General features: G+C 48.8%; 1 protein-coding gene across 26 annotated transcripts in view; it reads left to right on the forward strand.

The window, feature by feature from the left end:
• The window catches only part of EFCAB6 (EF-hand calcium binding domain 6), a 304726-nt gene extending 296434 nt beyond the window's left edge, over positions 1 to 8292 (forward strand). For 25 of the 26 annotated variants that reach the window (XM_017964036.4, XM_035265359.3, XM_035265349.3 and 22 more), the window contains 3 exons: positions 2086 to 2270; positions 5940 to 6089; positions 7913 to 8292. In XM_017964036.4, the coding sequence (XP_017819525.4) occupies positions 2086 to 2270; positions 5940 to 6089; positions 7913 to 8035 (458 nt within the window). In that variant the 3' untranslated portion in view covers positions 8036 to 8292. Of the gene's footprint in view, positions 1 to 2085; positions 2271 to 4359; positions 4512 to 5939; positions 6090 to 7912 lie in introns of those variants that run through there. The other variant, XM_035265341.3, reaches the window with a different exon arrangement.
• Positions 8293 to 20170: the final 11878 nt, after the last annotated feature.

Consider the following 20170-nt stretch of genomic DNA (forward strand, 5'->3'; position numbering starts at 1 on the left):
AACATCCACTCTTAGATGTTGTTTTGTTTTTCAGCATGTATCCCTTTGATAAGCTTTTAAAATTAAATCAGTGGGATTTATACTTCCAGTAACTGTTGCATCTTGGTTTTGGGGGTTTTGTGGTTTTGTTGTTTGGGGTTTGTTTGTTTTTGAAACAGGGTCTCAGCTCTCTGCAACCTCTGTCTCCAGGAATCAAGCAATCTCCCACTTCAGCCTCCCAAGTAGCTGGGATTTACGGGTATGCATCACCATGCCTACCTATTTTTGTATTTTTTGGTAGAGACAGGATTTCACCATGTTGGCCAGGCTGGTCTCAAACTCCTGATCTCAAGTGATCTGCCCACCTCAGCCTCCCAAAGTGCTGGGATTATAGGTGTGAGTCAACACACCCAGCCCAGTTACACCTTGTTTATGCAACATTTTACGTTACCAGAAAATACATCTGACCATGTCACTCCTTGGCTTTTTAGCTCTGCTTATACGTGACTAATAGACCCCTTTTAAAGGAAAATGTTTTCCTTCAGATCCTCCAATATTAATATAAATTACTTTTATCGTAATTATGGCTTTTAAATGCACAAATTAAACCAGGTGTAAGCTCTTTAAGTTAGAGCTTATTTTAAAAAAACACTTCAAAATTACGTTTAAAAAAATCTGAGGTCAGTAATATTCAATGTTGTTACACCGATTGACTGTAACATGTTTTGCTGAAGCCAAAACATCGTGTTGATTGTCATACACATTGGAGTTCCCCTGTTCTTTTAGTTAATTCTTTGATTTTTGAGAGTGATAAACCTTCACTGTGTTACTGTCCTTATTGCTATTGCTGGCTTTTTCTGTTTAAACAGTAACTCATTTAAGCCCCCATGCAGTTATTATTATAGGCGTGTCAGATGTTAGTCACGCATCCAAAATTCAATATTATAAAAAAGCCAGTTACTTTCCAAAAGTCATTCTGTATTTTCTTATCAGTGCTGATGGCCTTCTGTGAGTCAGAGCATCAGAGGCATGTATGGCCAATTCCTTGGGGTTCCGTGGGCCCCTGCTGTGTCCTTGCGGGCACCATGCCTGCTGCTGCTTCCCTCTGTGCAAGGGCAAAGAAATCTCTGTTTGTAGAACGTGCAGCAGCCTCTCTTGGCCTGGCTTGGCATGCAGGTGTCGTTGACATGGAGTCTGCTTCGGCTGGCTTCCCTCATTTGCCTCAACAACTCACATGGCATTCTGCTCCCTGACACTCTGCTTTTTCAGGACGTCAAAGCAAAGTCTAGTCTAGGAAACTTAAATCTGACTACATAAGCCTCCTTCAATTATGAGGTGTTACTTACAGAGAAGTGTTGTCTTTGCAACTGGCAGGAGAATGCAGCATGAGGACAAGTGCCAAGGGTGGGGCGATCCTTGCTGTTCGGAGGTTCTGGTGGGCCAGCCTCTTGGCCACCAGCAACACTCCCCATGGGGCATCCACATGAGCCCCATCAGAAGGCTGGACTCAGCCCCTGAGGCTGCACAGCTGTTGTCTCCTGAGGGTGGTAGTTCCTGTAGGCAGAATAAGTTTTATATGTTTTAGACCCTCACTGGGATGGAAACTTAAAGCATGAATTTGCATGGCATAACAGATGCTAGAGAGCCTGTCTCTGGTGCCCAGTTAGGAAATACTTGGTCATAGGGCCGAGTCTGAATTCCCTCTCCACAGCCCACCCTTGGCCGGGGTCACTGCCTGCCAGCTCAGGGAAACTTCCCCTGCTCTGGCTCTGCCCTGTCTTGGTGGGGAACGTCCCCTCACCTCCCTCTCTGCACTTTGGTCATAGCTCCCATAGTCTCTGTCCATAAGTTGTGACCATGCAAACCAAGGACAGTGTGGGCCAGTGGGACTAGGGGTCCCCCTCCCTGTGGCACTTAGTTTGTCGCATGTCTGTCTCCGTGTATGACCAGCCATCAATCGTGAGTTCTCTGATGTGAGGACCAAGCAGGGCCTGAAGCAGAGAAGGTGCCTCAGCAAGTGTTGAATGAATGAGTGAAGAATGAATGAATGAATGAATGAATGAATGAATGAATCACCACCAATTGAACTGCCATTCTTGTCTGTAGCTCTTGTGGAGAAATTCAACCTGGACATAAGCAAAGAGGAGTGTCAGCAGCTCATTATAAAATACGACTTAAAGAACAATGGGAAATTTGCATACTGCGACTTCATTCAGAGCTGTATCCTCCTGCTAAAAGCAAAGGAAACCTCACTGATGCAGAGAATGAAAATCCAGAACGCACACAAAATGGTACGTTGCCCATCCGCAGAAAACTTGGGGCCAGGTGTAAAGCCGCACTTGCATTTTTTTTATTTTGATATTTTTCAAGACAGGGTCTCACTCTGTTGCCCAGGCTGGAGTACAGTGGTTCACGGTTCACCACACCCTCAAAATCCCACGCTTAGCTGATCCTCCTGCTTCAGCATCCCAAGTAGCTAGGACCACAGGCACAAGCTAATTTTTGTATTTTTGTGGAGATGAATCCATTTTCACACTGCTACAAAGACACTACCTGAGACTGGGTAATTTATAAAAGAAAGAGGTTTAATTGACTCACAGTTCCACGAGGCTGGGGAGGCTTAGGAAATTTACAATCATGGCAGAAGGTGAAAGAGAGGCAAGTACTTCTTACATGGCAGCAGGTGAGAGAGAGAGAGAGAAGTGGGAAGTGCCAAACACTTTTAAAACGATCAGCTCTCTTGAGAACTTATTCAGTCTCACAAGAACAACATGGGGAACCTCCCCGATGGTCCCTCCCATGACAGCTGGGGATTCCAATTCGAGATGAGATTTGGGTGGGGACGCAGAGGCAAACCGTATCACAGGGATTTGCCATGTTGCCCAGGCTGGTCTCCAACTCCTGGGATCAAGCAGTCCACCCACCTCAGCTTCCCAGAGTGTTGAGGTTACAGGCATGAGCCGCCACATCCAGCCTCGTTTTTCTTAATCTGTTGCATTTGTGCATCACCAAGCTTCACAGAAAAGGTGGACTCAGAGACTGTAGGGGGCCAGAGCCCAGTCCAGCCCTGCTGCCAGCCAGGACTCTTCTGTGAAATGTCCCCGGCCTTGCTGTCACCTCTCCATAGACCCTACTCCGATGCTCTCTGTGTGCATGTGATACATGAGCAATCCTTAGGCCCCCCATTTCCTCCGTTACTTAAACAGGCTCAGGCAATTGTCAGATCAGCATGAGACAGCCACAGTCTGTGGAAGGGGCCCAAAGCCCCTGTGTGCGGGGGCCTCGTACCTGGGAGGCAAGGGCTGTGGTAAAGACAAGGCCTCTACCAGGCTTTGCAGATATTTACAAACAGCTCAGAAATTTACTTTCTTGGAAGTAATTTAAGATTTTCTTCCTCTCCTTTTGGAAACCTATAAGGTTCCAGAGACCCCAGCATGGGAACCAGTAGCCGGGATCCCAGGTTTTCCAGCTCTCTGGGTGGCAGACACCTGGTTTTGGTGGCTCTTCCCAGGCATCTGTGTGACCAAGGCCTCATGCAGCACCCTGGGGGCTGTGCCTGGTCAGTTAACCCGAAAGGCAAAGTGAGGGGTGGATGGGTCATAGCACCAGTCAACGCTGGAGCTGAAAGGGTCTTCACCCACCAGCTGTTTTAGACCAGAGTGTGTGTGACGGCTGGAGTCCCTTGTCATCTTTCTTGGCATAAACTATATTCACCATGCATTGTCTACAATTTTCTTTCTGTTCCTTTGAAGAGGAATGAAAACCTAAAGCCACTTCAAGAGAAGCTGGAGGGTACAGTTCTTCTGAATTTTTTACCTTTTATTCTCAACCACTTATAATTCCTTAACTGAAACCCACACCCAGTGCAATCACAGCAATTGCTCCAGCCCTTCCAAAACACACCAAAAAAAATGTTTTTAATACTGAATTACTGTTGAATTGAGTTACGTTGAATTAAATAACAAGTACCAGTACATCTGGTGCTGTCGATGTGGGGAACAAACAGCCAATTCCGACCACCTTATGACTCGGCTGGAGGGACCAGGAGTGTGGGGCTGACAGCCCTGGCCCCGCCTCCACATGGCCCCACTCCCACCTGGCCCCGCCCCCACTCACCCCACCCAAGGGCTCCACCTGCCTGGGCCACAGTGTGGGACTCTAGGGAATGGGGAGTGTGTTAATCCAGCCACAGTTAAGCAGAGGCCATGCAGAAAGTTTTTTCACAGCTAGATTTGCAATTTTGTGCAAAGTCAGTTTCCATTTTAGCCTAGCTTCTAGTTTAGACAGACAGGAGCTGGTACTAAAAGCTTAGATCAAGTTTAGAAAAAAAAAAAAAAAAGATTTAAGACAGTTCTGCCAGCTCAGTTCTTCTGTGCACAGAGAAAAGACTGTCCTCATTCCATCTTCACCGGAGCCAAGAACGTGAGAACATGGAGACATATGGCTTGCAAGGCTTCTGTCCACTCCAGCCTTCCTCCACCTCTCTCGGCCTCCGTTTCTCCTTCTGGAGATCTACAGGACTCTAAGGCATGGTAGGAGGCGCATGGACCTCTGCTCAAGAGCACACCAGTGTCCCCTTCTGAGCCCTCGCCAGTGAAGAGGCCACCCCAGCCCCCATCTTCCAGCTGCATTCTCAGCGACCCTGCAAGGCTGGGGTTAGAGTAGGGTCATGCCAGGTGCTGCAGGTCAGGCCACAGAGACTGCTCTCCCCTCAACTCTCCCAAGGCACCACTCTGTGGTTCAGAAGAGTTCCCCCACCACCCCCTCCTCAAATCCCAGCACCAGACTGGCATGGATTCAGAAGCTGCCACACACTTTCCAGGAAAGAGTGGGCCCCTGACATGGTCCTGGTCACAGCCCTTGTTTCCTCTGGCAGCTGCCACAGCCGCCACCGCCTAAGTGTGGCAGTCAGGTCAAATATCTCCCTGCAGAGAAGCTACAAGGGTGCCATCCTTTTCTAGTGATTTGGGAGCCTTCTCCACCACAACAGGCAGCAGAAATACATCCTTGGGAGAAGGCAGCGTGGGTGCTGCTGCTCCCTGCAAGGCGGGTCACAGGTGGGGCTCTGGCTGGGCTGGTCCTCCTTCCCTGTGATAAAAACTAGGTGTGGGAAGGCAGGTGAGCCTCACTCTCTCTCCCCTACCTGTGGATCAGCTGATTGGCAAATTGGCAGCTCATGAAGCCATGGGTACCTGGGAAACTCAGGTCATAGGTGCTAAATGATGTTTAAAAAAATGAAAGCAGCTTAACCCTGAGCTCCTCTGTCTCATGTAGTGTCGTGTTAAAATTCAACTTTCCCAAAACATGTTACCCATTGTTGCCTACCATTCACCTCTGTGATATTCAAACACGTTGGGACTGAATCATGCTCAAATATCTTGCTTTCAATCTAATGGCACCTAAATGAAGTCATCACAGTGTAGTTAGTGTACTGTCTAATTACTAGATAGAATTACAACCTTGTGAATTTTTTGTAACACTGTTCGTTATAATAACCTGCTAGAAGACCCAGCCTGAAATCTCTTTTTTTCCTCAAACTATTTTGAAATTGGCCCATATCTGCCCGGCCGTCTCCTTGCATTCCCTGGGAGGTGGTGTGGCCTGAAGTGTGTTGGGGTCGAAGCCTACGTCACTTTACCTCCCTGAACCTCCATCTGCCAGTCTGTGACGTGGAGTAGAGACCTGCCTTCTTTCCGGTTGCCAGTGGGGGAGGTGTAAATGAGATGGCTGATTAATACATGTTTTTAAACAGCCCACACACTGACTCGTCATGGTCAGAGGGCCGGTGCGCATCTTTGTCATGAGTTCTGCTGGCAGGTTCCATCCTAGATCAGGAGCCAGTGGAGCAGGTGGGGGGGTTGAAGCTGGAGCAGGGCTGGGTGTGGCAGAGGCAAGGAGGAGCCCACCTCAACTCTCCCATTCAGAAGCTCCTTCCTCACCCCTTCTTGTCTTGTGTTTAGAAAGAAGCCGGCGCTGAGACCTCTTCTTTTTACTCTGCTCTACTGCGTATTCAGCCCAAAATTGTGCACTGCTGGAGGCCAATGCGGCGCACATTCAAAAGCTATGACGAGGCTGGAACGGGGCTGCTCAGCGTGGCAGATTTCAGGACGGTGAGCCCAGCTCTGCGCCCAGTGCCTCTGCAGCGAGCAGCTGCCAAATGCCAGTGGCCAGAAACTTCCAACGGGGTTGGGGGGGGCCCTCCACCCCCTGCTGAAGGCCTAATGTGACCTGGCTGTCTCAGATCTCACTTCCCTGGGACCCCCAAGTGATCAAGGCCTGAGTCCACTTGCTTCTCACCTGCAGACCCCAAGTTCTCCTTCCCAAAAGTTTCTGGAGCACTGCATGGATGCTCCGTGCCACTGTGGCCTGAGCCCAGGTCCCTTAAGGCACTGCCACCACTGCTCCTGCTGCTGCTGCTGCAAGCCTTCACCCCACATCTGGGCTCTCCTGCAGGCTCTGAAGAGCATCTCTGACCTATGTTGGGCCTGCAAAGTGAGCTCTGCCCTTGCAGTGCATAGTGGGGCCCCACCATTGTGCATCTGTCCCAACGTCCCTCGGTGCCCCCCCCACTGTGTCCCACCCCCATTGCCTCGCAAACACCCAGCAGTGGTTTTCCAATCCACATGCCTGTTCCTCTTTCCTTCGGGGTCAAGTAGGAATCACAGTCAGGGATTCTCCCTTATCCTCCATGCAAAGACAGGCAGGAAATAGGGCAGGTTCTGTCATTCCCTTCTGGCAACTTTCCAGGAATTCCGGCATGGTTGCAGGTCAGATGGTGTAACTGCGGGGCTGTCTCAGACACCAGGCTCAGCTTCCTTTTCTTCCTTTTCTACCTTGGACCTGCAGCCAGGCCCGCTGACCTCTGCCCTGTGGGACCTCTGGGCCGTCTAGCTGAGCTTTCCAGGCTCCTCCTACAAACAAATTATAACACAAGTGTGGATAGGAAATGGACGACCTTATTTATTTATTACGAGGGTCTGTCAGGATTTGTTTCAGCATCATATAATAGGAGAAAAAAATAACAGCCGCTTAAACAAGGTGAAAGTTTATTTTGCTCCCACAGAAAGGAAGTCCAGGGGTAGGGAGTACAGAGCTGGTGTGGTGGCTGGACAATCATCAGGGACCACATTTTTGCTCTGCTGTCCCCAGCTGCTGGCTTTCTTCCTCAAGCCAACCTCATGGTCCAAGGTGGCTGCTGGAGCTCCTGCATTATAGCCATATTCCAGGCAGCAGGTGGAAAAAGAGGAGAGAAAAAGGGCATGGCCCTCTCCTTTAAATGAGGCTTCCCAGATGTTCCGCGTAACATTCGTACTTAGCTTCTCTGGCTAGAACTTACCTAGCTGCAGGAGACGCTGAGACATATTCCTGGTTAGCTGGACACACAGGAGCCTGGGAGAAAGTCAGGCTCTGTAACTGAAGAGGAAGGGGCAGTCAGTCTTTGCTTTACCACAGCAGGCTGTGCTTCAGGCTGTGTTACCGACTCATCACAGCAATTCTCTGCACTCTGCACCCACTGGCCCTGCCCTCCTCTGCCTGGGTGCACCCTGAGGCCCCGCCCTAAGTTACGGCCACATGGCCAGGTCTCCCCATGAGTCCCCACCTCTCTGACCATCAACCTTTTCTAAACATGCTGACCAGCCTTCAGCCCCTCAGGCACACTGAGGCTTGTCTTGGCCCTAGGTTTTGGAGGCAGGCTGCCAGGAAGGGGGCTGGGGGACACATCCACCCAGTCCCCAACCCTACTTTTGAATTACCCTCCCATCTGTGAGTGCTCTCTCTTTCTGTGCCCTCTCAACCTCTGCCCAAACAGGAAGCAGCCCCCAAGGGTAGCCCCATGTCTCCTCCTGTTTCAGACCCAGAGGCACATGTAGGTTATGCCTCCATAACCTGGGGCCAAGACAAGCCTCAGAGGCCCCTTTTCTCTGACTTCCAGGTCCTGAGACAGTACGGCATCAACCTCTCAGAAGAGGAATTCTTCCATATTCTGGAGTATTACGACAAGACGCTGTCTTCAAAAATCTCCTACAATGACTTCCTCCGGGCGTTCCTGCAGTAGACACACCTGCCGTGCGTCCAGCAGGACCACAGCCTCGGGGCCTGTTTCAAGACTAACAAAATCTTATAATTTGGGGGTTTCTTTTTTTCCTTTTTCTTTTTTTTAATTTGGGGTTTCATGAATTTTCAAAAATACAAAACCCAAGCCCAGCCTGCCTCTCTCTGGGTCGGGGGAGGTGTCCAGGTGCCAGGAGCCACCACTGTGTCTTGGGCACCCTCACGCATTAGTCTGAACAAATAAAATAGTCTTTGCAAGAATTACTAATGCTAACATTTTTTTTTTAGACAGAGTTTTGCTCTTTTGCCCAGGCTAAAGCAAAGTGTTGGGATCTCGGTTCACTGCAACCTCCACCCCTTGGGTTCTAGCAATTCTCCTGCCTCAGCCTCCTGAGTAGCTGGGATTACAGGCACCCGCCACCACACCTGACTAATTTTTGTATTTTTAGTAGAGATAGGGTTTCCCCATGCTGGCCGGGCTGGTCTCAAACTCCTGACCTCAGATGATCCGCCCACCTCAGCCTCTCAAAATGCTGAGATTATAGGCATGAGCCACTGTGCCTGGCCAATACTAACATTCTTAAAAGGCTGGAATTTCTGGAGGTTTTATTCATGACCACCCTGCAGGATACCCAGGTCAGTTAGAGCCTTGCACCCCATTTTTCAAGGGCTGCTGCCTCCTTTGACCCCCAGCATCCTGGGACCTGGGTCAAAGGACCTCTGAGCCCCCTGTTGCAGTCAGGGTGTCCATGTCTCTTCTCCTGGGGACACAGGTACTGACAACCCCATCCCCATCCTGCTCAGGGACGCCGGCCAGCCTGACTCCATGAAGAACAACTCACACCTGAGTGAGACCCGTGGGGCTTTGGGCCTCCACCTTCCTGAGGACAAGCCTAGTGGCCACTGACTGTGACCTCCACCTGGGACAGTTCTGACAGGGCCCTTTCTTGGAACTGACAGGTATGAAGGGAAGTTTGAAAATTGTCAAAATTGTGAGTGACAGCCCAGGCCAGCATTGGAGGGCCTGAAGATGGTCAGGCAGGCTCCCCTGCAGGCAGCACCAGGACTCACTCATCCCCATGCCCACATCCCTGCCTCTATGCCCTGGCTCCTGCTGGCTCCTCCTCCTGGGACTCCTGTTCTCATCTGCACAGCCCCTTTACTCTTCCTCTGAGGCCCAGCTCCAATCCTCCTGTAACCCCTGGCAGAGTTTGAGCTCCCCGTTTGATGCCCTCACCACTTGGCAGAGAGAGCCCCTCCCTTCTGCACAGGACAGCTGGGCCTAGAGTCCACCCACAGGGTGAGAACACTGACCTCCACCCCCCCAGACTGACACACAGCAGGCGCTCTAATGCTGGGGCGGGGCACAGCCTCTGGGTTCCTTTTCCAGAAGGAAAACTGACCAGGCTCTGCAGGGAGTGTGGGCAAGTTGGGGAGCAACTCTGGTGTTGGGGCTTCTCTGTGGATGGACTCTGTGTGTGCTGGACTCCTCATAGCACTGGGAGGTGGGGTCAGATCCATTTTCTCTTGGCCGCATCTCCCAGCTCCTGGCAAAACAAGTTCTGGATCTTTCCATGCATTTCCCACCAGCACTTCTGGCAGCATACTCTGACATAACCATTTTAAAATGCAGTCTCACCCATAAAAACAGGTGACACGGAACTTTCAATGAGCTCAGGTAAGAAGGCTTGGCATCTGCCAGCTGTTATTCCAACCCCAGAAATTGAAAGTGGGTCCCCAAACTTGCAAAGTAACCCATTAAAATCCCCACCATGGTGGAGTATGGGATGCTGAGCAGTGAGGGGCAGATGGATGCCCGGTCCATGTCCCCTGCCTCAGCATTTGAGGCCCCACCTTTGTGCCCAGATCCCATCCTGTGTGCTGGACTTCAGCTTCCCCACACGGGCTCGTACATATCTTTGCACTTGGCACCAGCTGTTTCTTCCACCTACTCCTCAGGAGATGCTGAATATCCCTTCAAAACTCTCCACAGCACCCCTTCCACGAAGCTGTCCTGACTTCCTGAGGCTGAGTCAGTACAGTTAGTCTGGGGCTGTTCAGCAGCCCTGTGGGCTCATCATTTTTAAGGGTTGAAGAAGGAGGAGGACAAAGAGGAAGAAATAAAAGAAGGAGGAAAAGAACAAGAAGTGCAACTGACTGCAGGTATGTGGGTCTCAAAGCCTGGAATATTTACTATCTGATCCTCCACAGAGAAAGTTTGCTGGGCCCCACTATACAAATGTCTGGCTTTCAACAAAAAATGTTGACACATATCAAGGGCAATTATAAAAACACAGTTTGAGAAGCCAAAACAATCATAAGAATCAGACTCAGGCATGATACAGATTTTGGAACGATCAGAAAAATGTTTAAATAACCAGTTTATGTGTTTGAGCTCTAATGGAAAAGAAAGACAACGCATGACCAGACAATTTCAGCAGAATGATGAAAACTGTAAGAACCAGAAAGGCTAGAAATAAAAAACACCGTAATGAAGATGAAGATTGCCTTTGACAGGCTCATCAGTAGATGCAACATAAACAAGGAAAGAATGAGTGAGTTTGAAGATAGGTCAATAGCATGTTTCTAAACCTAAATGCAGAGAAAAAGAAGAGTGGGGAAAAATTACAGAACATATAAGAGCTGTGGGACAGGATAAAATAGTCTAATATGCATGTAATTCAGGAGGAAAAGAAAGAGAACATGGGGCAGAAGAAATAGCTGAATAAATAATGGCCGAGCATTTTCTAAAATGAGTTACAAACATTAAACTAAAGAGAATAGAAGCATATAGAACCTGGCAGGACACACACACACACACACACACACACACACACACACCCCTAGAAATGTCATGTTCAAATTGCTGCAAAAATAAAAAACACACAGAGAGGAAATTTTGAAGGCAGCTAGAGAAAAAAGATAACTGACCTACAGAGGAACAAGGATAAGAATTACAGCACACTTCTCAGAAACTGTGCTAGCCAGCAGACAATGGAATATCAATTTCAGAGCGCTGAAAGAAAATCATCAAGCTCAAATTTTGTAAACAGCAAAATACTTTTCAAAAAGAAGAAGAAACATTGGATTTTCTAGGCACACAAAAACTGGGGGAACTCACGGACAGCATCCTTACTATAACAGAAATTTTAGGCTGGGCGTGGTGGCTTACACCTGTAATCCCAGCACTTTGGGAGGCTGAGGTGGGTAGATCACTTGAGGTCAGGAGTCCGAGACCAGCTCATCAACATGGTGAAATCCTGTCTCTACTAAAAATACAAAAATTAGCCAGGCATGGTGGTGAGCAGTAATCTCAGCTACCTGGGAGGCTGAGGCAGAAGAATTGCTTGAACCCAGGAGGTGAAGATTGTAGTGAGCCAAGATCACACGACTGTACTCCAACCTGGGTGACAGAGCACGACTGTGTCTCAAAAAAAAAAAAAGTTTTAAAGAAGTTCTATAAGCAGAAGGAGTATGATTGAGTCAGAAATTTGGATATATCAAAGAAATGAGTATCACAAATGAGATAATTGAAGGTAAAATAAAATGGTTTTATACCTGAAATTTTAAAAGTTAGCCATCAAAAGCAAAATCTGTCACAGCATATTATGTGTTTACACCAGATTTAAAAGTACAACAACAAGCAGGAAGGACAGGAAGAGGGAATTCAGAGTGTACTGTTAAAAGGCTCTCATGCTGCATGTGAAGCAATATGATATAATTGAAGACAGATTGTTTTATAATGTATTTATAAACCACAGAGCAACTACTAAAAATACACTTTTAAAAATATACTTGCAAAAGGTAAAATTAACAAGTGAACAGAAGAGATAAAAGGAAAGCATGAAGGTTACATCAGGAAAAATGGCAAAGGAAGGATCTCCAAAAGTTCTTCCCTCCAAAACAGCAAGAAAACTGGCGATATTAGTCACAATCAACTTTTTTGAGAACTCCAGAAATTATCCAAAGGCTTGCAGGAACCAAAGGGCACTGATTCAAGAAAAGCAGCTGAACATTGGCAAGCCTTGTGGCTTTTTTTTTTTTTCTTGAGATGGAGTCTTGCTGTGTCACCCAGGCTGGAGGGCAATGGTGCAATCTCGGCTCACCGCAACCTCCACCTCCTGGGTTCAAGCAATTCTCCTGCTCAGCTTCCCAAGTATCTGGGATTACAGGCATGTGCCACCGTGCCCAGCTAATTTTTATATTTTTAGTAGAGATGGGGTTTCACCATGTTGGCCAGGCTGGTCTCGAACTCCCAACCCTAGGTGACCCACCCACTGTGGCCTCCCAAAGTGCTGGGATTTGAGGCATGAGCCACTGTGCCTGGCCTGACTTGTGGCATTTTAACCACCCTAGTCCAACCAGCCACTCTCCAGGTCCCGACAACCTTAGAAAATAACAGCCTGCATTCCCAGTGCAATGTGGCAGTCACCACACGGAGCAGAATAGAGCTGGAGCAACCGCAAAGCCTATTTCACTAAAAAATTGTCGCTATTCAACCTGCATGGTTGTTCCCTGAAAGATGCCCTTGCAAGGCTGGCTGTTTTGGCGTAACTGAGAGTTTGGCCGGGTGTAAAAAAACCTTTTTCCCAGAGTCAGGGAGGGAGCAGTTGTTAAAAAAAAAAAAAACAAGAAAGTGTTTTAACTTGGTGGCCACCTAAGGCAATGGATAGCAGTTGAGGCAATCAAAAGGCTAGGCAGAAAGCTTCAAAGGAAAAGCTGGGAAATAAAACGCTCCACGCAGGCCTTAAAAAATGCCAAGACATTTCTTGAGAGTCTAGAAAGCTACAAAGGTAAACAGTGCTGTGGATAGGCCCAGAGTTGTGAGCATGCTCAGAACACGCATAAAAAGGCTCTAAACTCTCACCTCTGACTGATTTCTGCACTAGCCGAAAGTGAAGGCTGAGGCCGAGTTGTCAACTAGCTGAGTGAATGTTGACGATGTGTCCAGACAGGCACTCAGAGCACTTCAGCAGAGACGGGGAATTTTTTTCTTTTTCGAGATGGAATCCCACTTTGTCACCCAGGCTGGAGTGCAGTGGCGCAATCTTAGCTCACTCTGACCTCCGCCTCCTGTGTGCAAGTGATTCTCCTGCCTCGGCCTCCCAAGTAACCAGGACTACAGGCACGCGCCACCATGCCCAGCTCATTTTTGTATTTTTAGTAGAGCCAGGTTTCACCATGTTGGCCAGGATGATCTCGATCTCTTGAACTCGTCATCCACCCACCTCAGCCTTCCAAAGTGCTGGGATTACAGGTGTGAACAAGACTGGGAAATTTATTGGTTCCAAGTGTTTAAGGAAATCTCTGTCTAATCATCAGATTACCACTAAGCTAACTGATAGGAAATTTCATTGGCTACATGTGACAGAGAATGCAAACCTTAAAGAATTCAGTTGGAAAAGTCACTAAACAAGCCAACTACTGCAAGCAGCAGCAGCAGCTAACCCTTGCAGGGTATCGGAGAGGGAGGGGCGAGATCTTATTTCCAAAGTTGCCAAGCTATATTCTTCAAAACAGTCAGTTTCCAGCTGGGCACAGTGGCTCACGACTGTAATCCCAGCACTTCGGGAGGCCAAGGCGGGTGGATCACCTGAGGTCAGGAGTTTGAGACCAGCCCGGCCAAAAAATACAAAATTAGCCGGGCATAGTGGCACACACCTGTAATCCCAGCTATTCAGGAGGCTGAGGCAGAAGAATTACTTAAACCTGGGAGGTGGAGGTTGCATTGAGCCCAGATCCTGTCACTGCACTCCAGCCTGTGAGAGAGTGAGACTCAAAAAAAAAAAAAAAGTATTACAGACCTAAACGTGAAATGTAAAACTAAAAAAACTCCTGAAAGCAAGCATGAGAGAAAATGTACAGGGCCTTGGGTTTGGAGATGGGGAATGAATTTTTAGATAAGACACCAACAGCTCAAGCTATAAAAGAAGAAATGGATAAATTGAACTATATCAAAATTTTAAACTTTTACTCTAAGAAAGACACCGTTAAGAGAGTGGAAAAGAGTACCCACAGACTGGGAGAAAAGCAAAACTTCTGTCCAGAATATAAAGAACTCTTAACACTCAACAGCAAGGAAACAAACAACCTGACTGTTTAAAAAAGGGATGAAAGATCTAAACAGATTCCCACATGAATAGACGTGAATCATGAGCACATGACGGAAGTTCCACGTCATTAGTCACTAGGAAATAGAAATTAAAACCACAGTGAAACACCCATGCACACTCGAATGGCTACAGTTCTTTAAAATGATGAGACAAAGTCTGGTGATGATGCGAACCAGCAGGAACACTCACTCATTGCTGGTAGGACTGCAAACTCGTACAGCCACTTTGGAAACAGTTTGACTATGCAGGGCCCAAAAAGGGGAATTTTTATGGTGATGGAAGAACGGTCCTCCATGATCCTGTGGTAATGGATACCGGACTCTATGCATTTGTTAAAACCCATAGGGTACACCATAAAGAGGGAGCAACATCATTATATGCAAATTAGCAATTATATGCAAATATTATACATGCATATAATATGTGAACATCATTATATGCAAATCAGTAATCAGCCAGGAGATCAGGGGATCCCAGGACAGCAGGCAGACCAGGGACACCATAATCTAACTGTATTACAAACGGATGACACAGCACACTGAAAGGCAATGAGCAGTGTAACTTTGTAAAGGAACTGAGCAGTTTAACTTTGCAAAGCTAAAGATGAAAAGCCTGCACATGGACGCTGTGCTCTAGTTGGCAACTGTGCTGCTCACAAGGGTCAGATGAGCAATAGACTGTAGGTATATTGGGGTGGAGAAATGCATAAGTAAATTGTAATTGTGGGAGCCAGGCTTCTCACCGTCCACTGTCAAAGAAAAAAGTTACAAATGGGCATCAGGACACCATGGCTCACGCCTGTAATCCCAGCACTTTAGGAGGCTGAGGAGGAGGGATCTCTTGAGCCCAGGAGTTTGAGACCAGCCTGGGCAACATGGCGGAACTCCATCTTTACAAAAATTAGCTGGGCATGGTGGCACACACCTGTATAGTCCCAGCTACTTGGGAGGCTGAGGCAGGAGGATCACTTGAGCCTGGGAGGTGGAGGTTGCAGTGTACTGAGATCACACCACTGCACTCCGGCCTGGGTGACAGAGTGAGACCCTGTCTCAAAAAAAAAAAAAAAAAATGGTTGTAAATGAACAAGGTGGAAAAGCAAGAATCAGTTGCGTTGCTGAGATTGCGTTGTTGAGTTAGAATGGGAGGTGGGACTATCAGTATGAATTAATGTTTACTGATAGAGAGAGACAGGGATGGAGAGATGGGGTAGATGATTGACAGATGAGTGGGTGGGTGGATAGAGGTAGAGACAGATAAACGTGTGCATAAATATATAAGTATATTTAGTATACTAAATATACTTCCTTGCTCTGTCTCTAAGGCGGCCTAGGAGCAGTGATGCCAAAAGTGCAACCAGCATACCTACCGCCCAGGTCTTTTATTTTTTTTTTTGAGACTCTCACTCTGTCACCCAGGCTGGAATGCAGTGGCATCATCTTGGCTCACTGCAACTTTTGCCTCCCAGGTTCCAGTGATTCTCCTGCCTCAGCCTCCTGACTAGCTGAAACTACAGGTGCCTGCCACCATGCCCACCTCATTTTTGTATTTTTAGTAGAAACGGGGTTTCACCATGTTGGTCCGGCTGGTCTCAAACTCCTGACCTCAAGTGATCCACCCACCTCGGCCTCCCAAAGTGCTGGGATTACAGGGGTGAGCCACCGCGCCTGGCCCCAGATCTTAGTTTCTGAGTAAAAGGAGCTAGGGCTTTCTGGACAAATGACTGATTATAAGGCCAGGGCAAGGTAGGAGGAGTCTAGAACATCTTCTATTGCCTGAAAGTAAGGAAGTAAAATTAATAAACCCTCAGAGCTTCCAGAGGACAAAGCTGCAACTACTGAAGCAATAAAACAGATAATGATACAATCAGTTTCTAACCCAAAGAATCAAATAATGAGTTCAGAGTGAGATTAATGCACCAACAGCAGAGAGGGGACAAATATTCCTTACTGAAGAATTCCAAAAGAGGACTGCAGGAGGAATTAGGAAATGGAATATCAGCATGTGAGCACCACAGTGGCAACTGCTGAAGCCAAGATCTGCTGATGGCTGCTAAAATGAGTGGGCAAAACTTTAAGGAGAAATGGGATATTGGCGGGGCCTCACAATACCTCCCCAAAATATTGATTAATTACCGTGCTGCTTTTCACAAAGGCCCACAAATGCTTTGATGTTCCTCTCTCCAGGAGGAGATGCTTAACTCCTCCCTCCTTGAGTGGAGCTGGACCTAGTGACTCGCTCCTAACAGACTGAATGTGGAAAAAGAAAACAGCAGCATCTTTACAGCGGGGAAACCCGCAGCCATCAGTTTAACCGGGGGATGAAGATGAACATCGCCAGGGGTGCATCCTGCTCCTCTTGAGTTACCCTAGATGGATGCCTTGTGATGGCGTCTTCCCCTCCATGGGTTTTTTTTTTTTTTTTTTTTTCAAAAACACATAACACCAGACTACTCATGAGAAAATGGCAGGCAAACAAACAGAAGGACATTCCACAGAACACTCAATCAGCACACCTCAGAACTTCCACCGTCAGAAAAAGCAAGGAAACACAGAGAAATGGTCTAACTGTCTCCGATTGGAAGAGAGTTGGGAGCCGTGGTGACTAAACACAGCTCGGGATCATGGATTGCATTATGAAACAGAGAAAAGACACTCGGCAAAAACCGCTGACATCCAGATAAAGACCGTATTTAACACTGCGGTACTAGTGTCGATGTCTTAGTTTGGATAAATGAATCACGGCTATGCAGGGGAAACTGGCTGAGGGCTATGGAGGAGCTCCCTGTATTAGCCTTACGGCGCTTCCTCAAAATTAAAAGTATTTCAAAATAAAAAGCGTTGTGTTTGTGTGTTTGTTTGTTGAGACAGGGTCTCCCTCTGTCACCCAGGCTGTAGTGCAGTGGCATGATCCTGGCTCATGGCAGCTTCAACCTCCTAGGCTCAAGCAATCCTCCCACCTCAGCCTCTCAAGCACCTAGGACTACAGGCACATGACATCATACTGGGCTAATTTTGTTTATTTTTTTGTAGAGGCAGGAGACAAATGTTGTCCAGGTTGGTCTCAAAACCCTGAGCTCAAGTGACCCTCCTAACTCAGCCTCCCAAAGCATTGGGATTATAGGCATGAGTCACCATGCCCAGCAAAATACAAACTTTTTTTTTTAATGAAAAAAAAAAAAATAGGCTGGGCGCAGTGACTCACACCTGTAATCCTGATTGGGAGACCGAGGTGGGTGGATCACTTAAGGTCAGGAGTTCCAGACCAGCCTGGCCAATGTGGCAAAACTCTGTCTCTACTAAAAATACGAAAATCAGCTGGGCATGGTGGTGCATGCCTATAATCCCAGCTACTAGGGAGGCTGAGGCTAGAGAATCGCTTGAGCCCCGGGGGCAGAGGTTGCAGTGAGCCAACATTGTGCCACTACACTCCAGCCCGGGCAACAAGAGCGAAACTCCGTCTCAAAAATAAATAAAATAACACTTGCATAACTCAACTTGCCCTTGGGCTTGCCCCTCTGTCATTCATGAAAGCACATTCAGGCGGGTCTGCGAAGGACAAGCTACAAATGGAACACTCACTGAGGGGTGGGCGAGTCACATCCCCTGCCAGCCTCAGCTTACTCTTCTGTGAAGGGAGGACAGCCCTGCAGGGTTGCTGTGGATCTTAAATGAGACAGGTGTGCTGACTGCCTGGCACATGGAGGTGAGCCTCCCAACCCCTCCATGACTTCCTGCTCCTCTCGGCCCAACCACCCTTCTTCCTCCAGAAGCTTTCTCTGACTACCCCTGTAGGCTGGGTTTGCTTTTCCCCAGGGCCCCCAAGACTGACCTGTCTGCCACTCACTGGGCTCCACAGAGAAGGCCTGAGGGGTTCAGCTTTTCTTCTGGGGTCAGATGAACCTTCAAGAGTGCACTGAGTTTCTAAATGTCAGCCGTAATCCCCACATTGTGGAGACCTTTTCAGTTGTGCCTTCTATGGGAAGTGGGCCAGAGCCTCTCAGGTGTATGTGATAAAGGTCCCCAAGCTGGCCAGGCAGGTTTGGGCCCAGGTGGGAGTTGTGGGTGGCATCAGGGCTAGTTGAGTGGAGCCCCTGTCCACAGGGCTTATACCTCTGCCAGTTCATTCAGGGTTCATTCTGGGGAGTGGGTCTCCTAGAAGAAAAATTCCTAGGAATTTGGTCCTTATGGAGGTTCGAGGATTAGCTCCATGGAAGTAAATTGCAAGATGGAGCTGTTGGTTTGGGGGCTGGAGCTCTGGGAGTTGACACACTGTCAAGAGGAGGCAGGGAGGGAGGTGGCCCCCTGCACTTGCCACTAGACCCCCACTGGCAATGGAAAGTGGTCTTGAGCCCCATGCTGTTCTGTCTCCTGTGCCTCCGGGCTGCCTGGGGAACAATCCCTGCAAGCGTGGGTGAGCCCAGAGTGCTGCTTTCCCAAGAGCTGAGGCTCCAACACCAGGCACCTCTGCCGCAGGATGCCCTCACCATTGGTACAGTGCCCTGGACAACTCAGAGCTGTCTACCCATCCCACGATGCTGTGTCTCAGCTGAGCAGATGGGACCCTGATGTATTCGGGCAGCACTTGCCCTATGACAGCACCACCAGGGGCAGAAGCCACAGAGTCCCTTCCCTGCCCCTGCCCAGGAGCCCTGCTGGGGTGCATGCTGGCCAAGAGCAGCAGCCAGGGCCCCTCAAACTAAGCAGCTCCTCAGGGCCTGTGGATGGGGAGCCAGGGCCTGGGATGGCTATTGTACACCCCTGTGATACCCTGGTGGATGGGGCTCTTGGAGGGGCAGGTGGCAGGTGGGGCCAGTCTGACAATAGGAGAGGGCTATGGAGGGGTGGCACATTGTGGTCTGCCCCAGGATGCCCCCTGCCCTCATACCTCCTTGGGAGGTCTCCGCTTCCCCACGTCTTTGCTTCTGACCCATATCTGGCTCCAGAGACATTGTTCTGTTTACCCACTGGACACCTCCCCTGTTTAGCCCAAAGTCTCCTCCAGCTCATGAGTCCCAAACAGAACTCCATGTCCTTCCTCAGGCCTGTTCTTCCTGCTCTTGTGCCCCATCTCCATGTCCAGCCAGCATCCACTGCTATCCTTGGCTGTCCCTCCCCCATGGCCCACATCCATCCCTCACTGCCATCCTACCTCCTAAATCTATCATCGCCACCACCACCACTTCGCTAGCCCAAGCAAGATCCATGGGAGGTGCTCAATGGTGTTTACAGACTGGATGGGTAGATGGATGGATGGATGGATGAATAGAAAGTGGGAGGGAAGGAGAGAGGAAAGGATGGATGTGGGATGAATGGAGGGATGAAGGAAGGGATGAACGGATGGATGGATGGGAAATAGATGGAAGGATGGATGGAGTTGGATGGATGAATGGGGGTGAGTGGAGGGATGGATGGATGGATGGGGATGAATAAAGGGATGGAGTGATGGATGGATAGATGGGGTGAACAGAGGGATGGAAGGATGGATGGAGGTGGATGGATGGATAGATGAATGGGGGATGGATGGGTGGAGGAAAGGAGGGATGGATGGGGGAGGGAGGGATGGTAGAAGGAGGGGCAGATGGCATATGGAGGGATGGATGGACAGATGGATAAAAATGACAGAACTTCTGCAGCTTGGGGGCCTTGCAACTAGGGTCGTTGTACCTGCCAGTGTTTCTCCTGGGCAATGCCTGGACCCTGTGTTTCACAGGGGCTGGGCTGAACACTCCAATTCCAGGATGAGTCCAGCACTAAGGCAACTGGAGGTGTTTGGTACCAGGAGACTGGGCAGCTCAGTGTTTGAATAGAAGAGGACCCAGAACTGCCCACACCACCACCTCTGGGATCCCCCTGCCTCAGGGAGGGGAGCTAAAGTGGGCAGAGGGACACCAACTGCTGCCACACGGGAGGCTTCAGTCTCCAAGTCCATCCAGGCATCAGCATTCTGCAAGAGGACACCATGCTGCCCCCACGCGTCCCGGGCAACACCCAGAGATGCAGAAGGAAGAAGCGCTGCGCGGACTTCTC

Source organism: Callithrix jacchus, chromosome 1 (genome assembly GCF_049354715.1).
Source record: "Callithrix jacchus isolate 240 chromosome 1, calJac240_pri, whole genome shotgun sequence".
Taxonomy (NCBI): domain Eukaryota; kingdom Metazoa; phylum Chordata; class Mammalia; order Primates; family Cebidae; genus Callithrix; species Callithrix jacchus.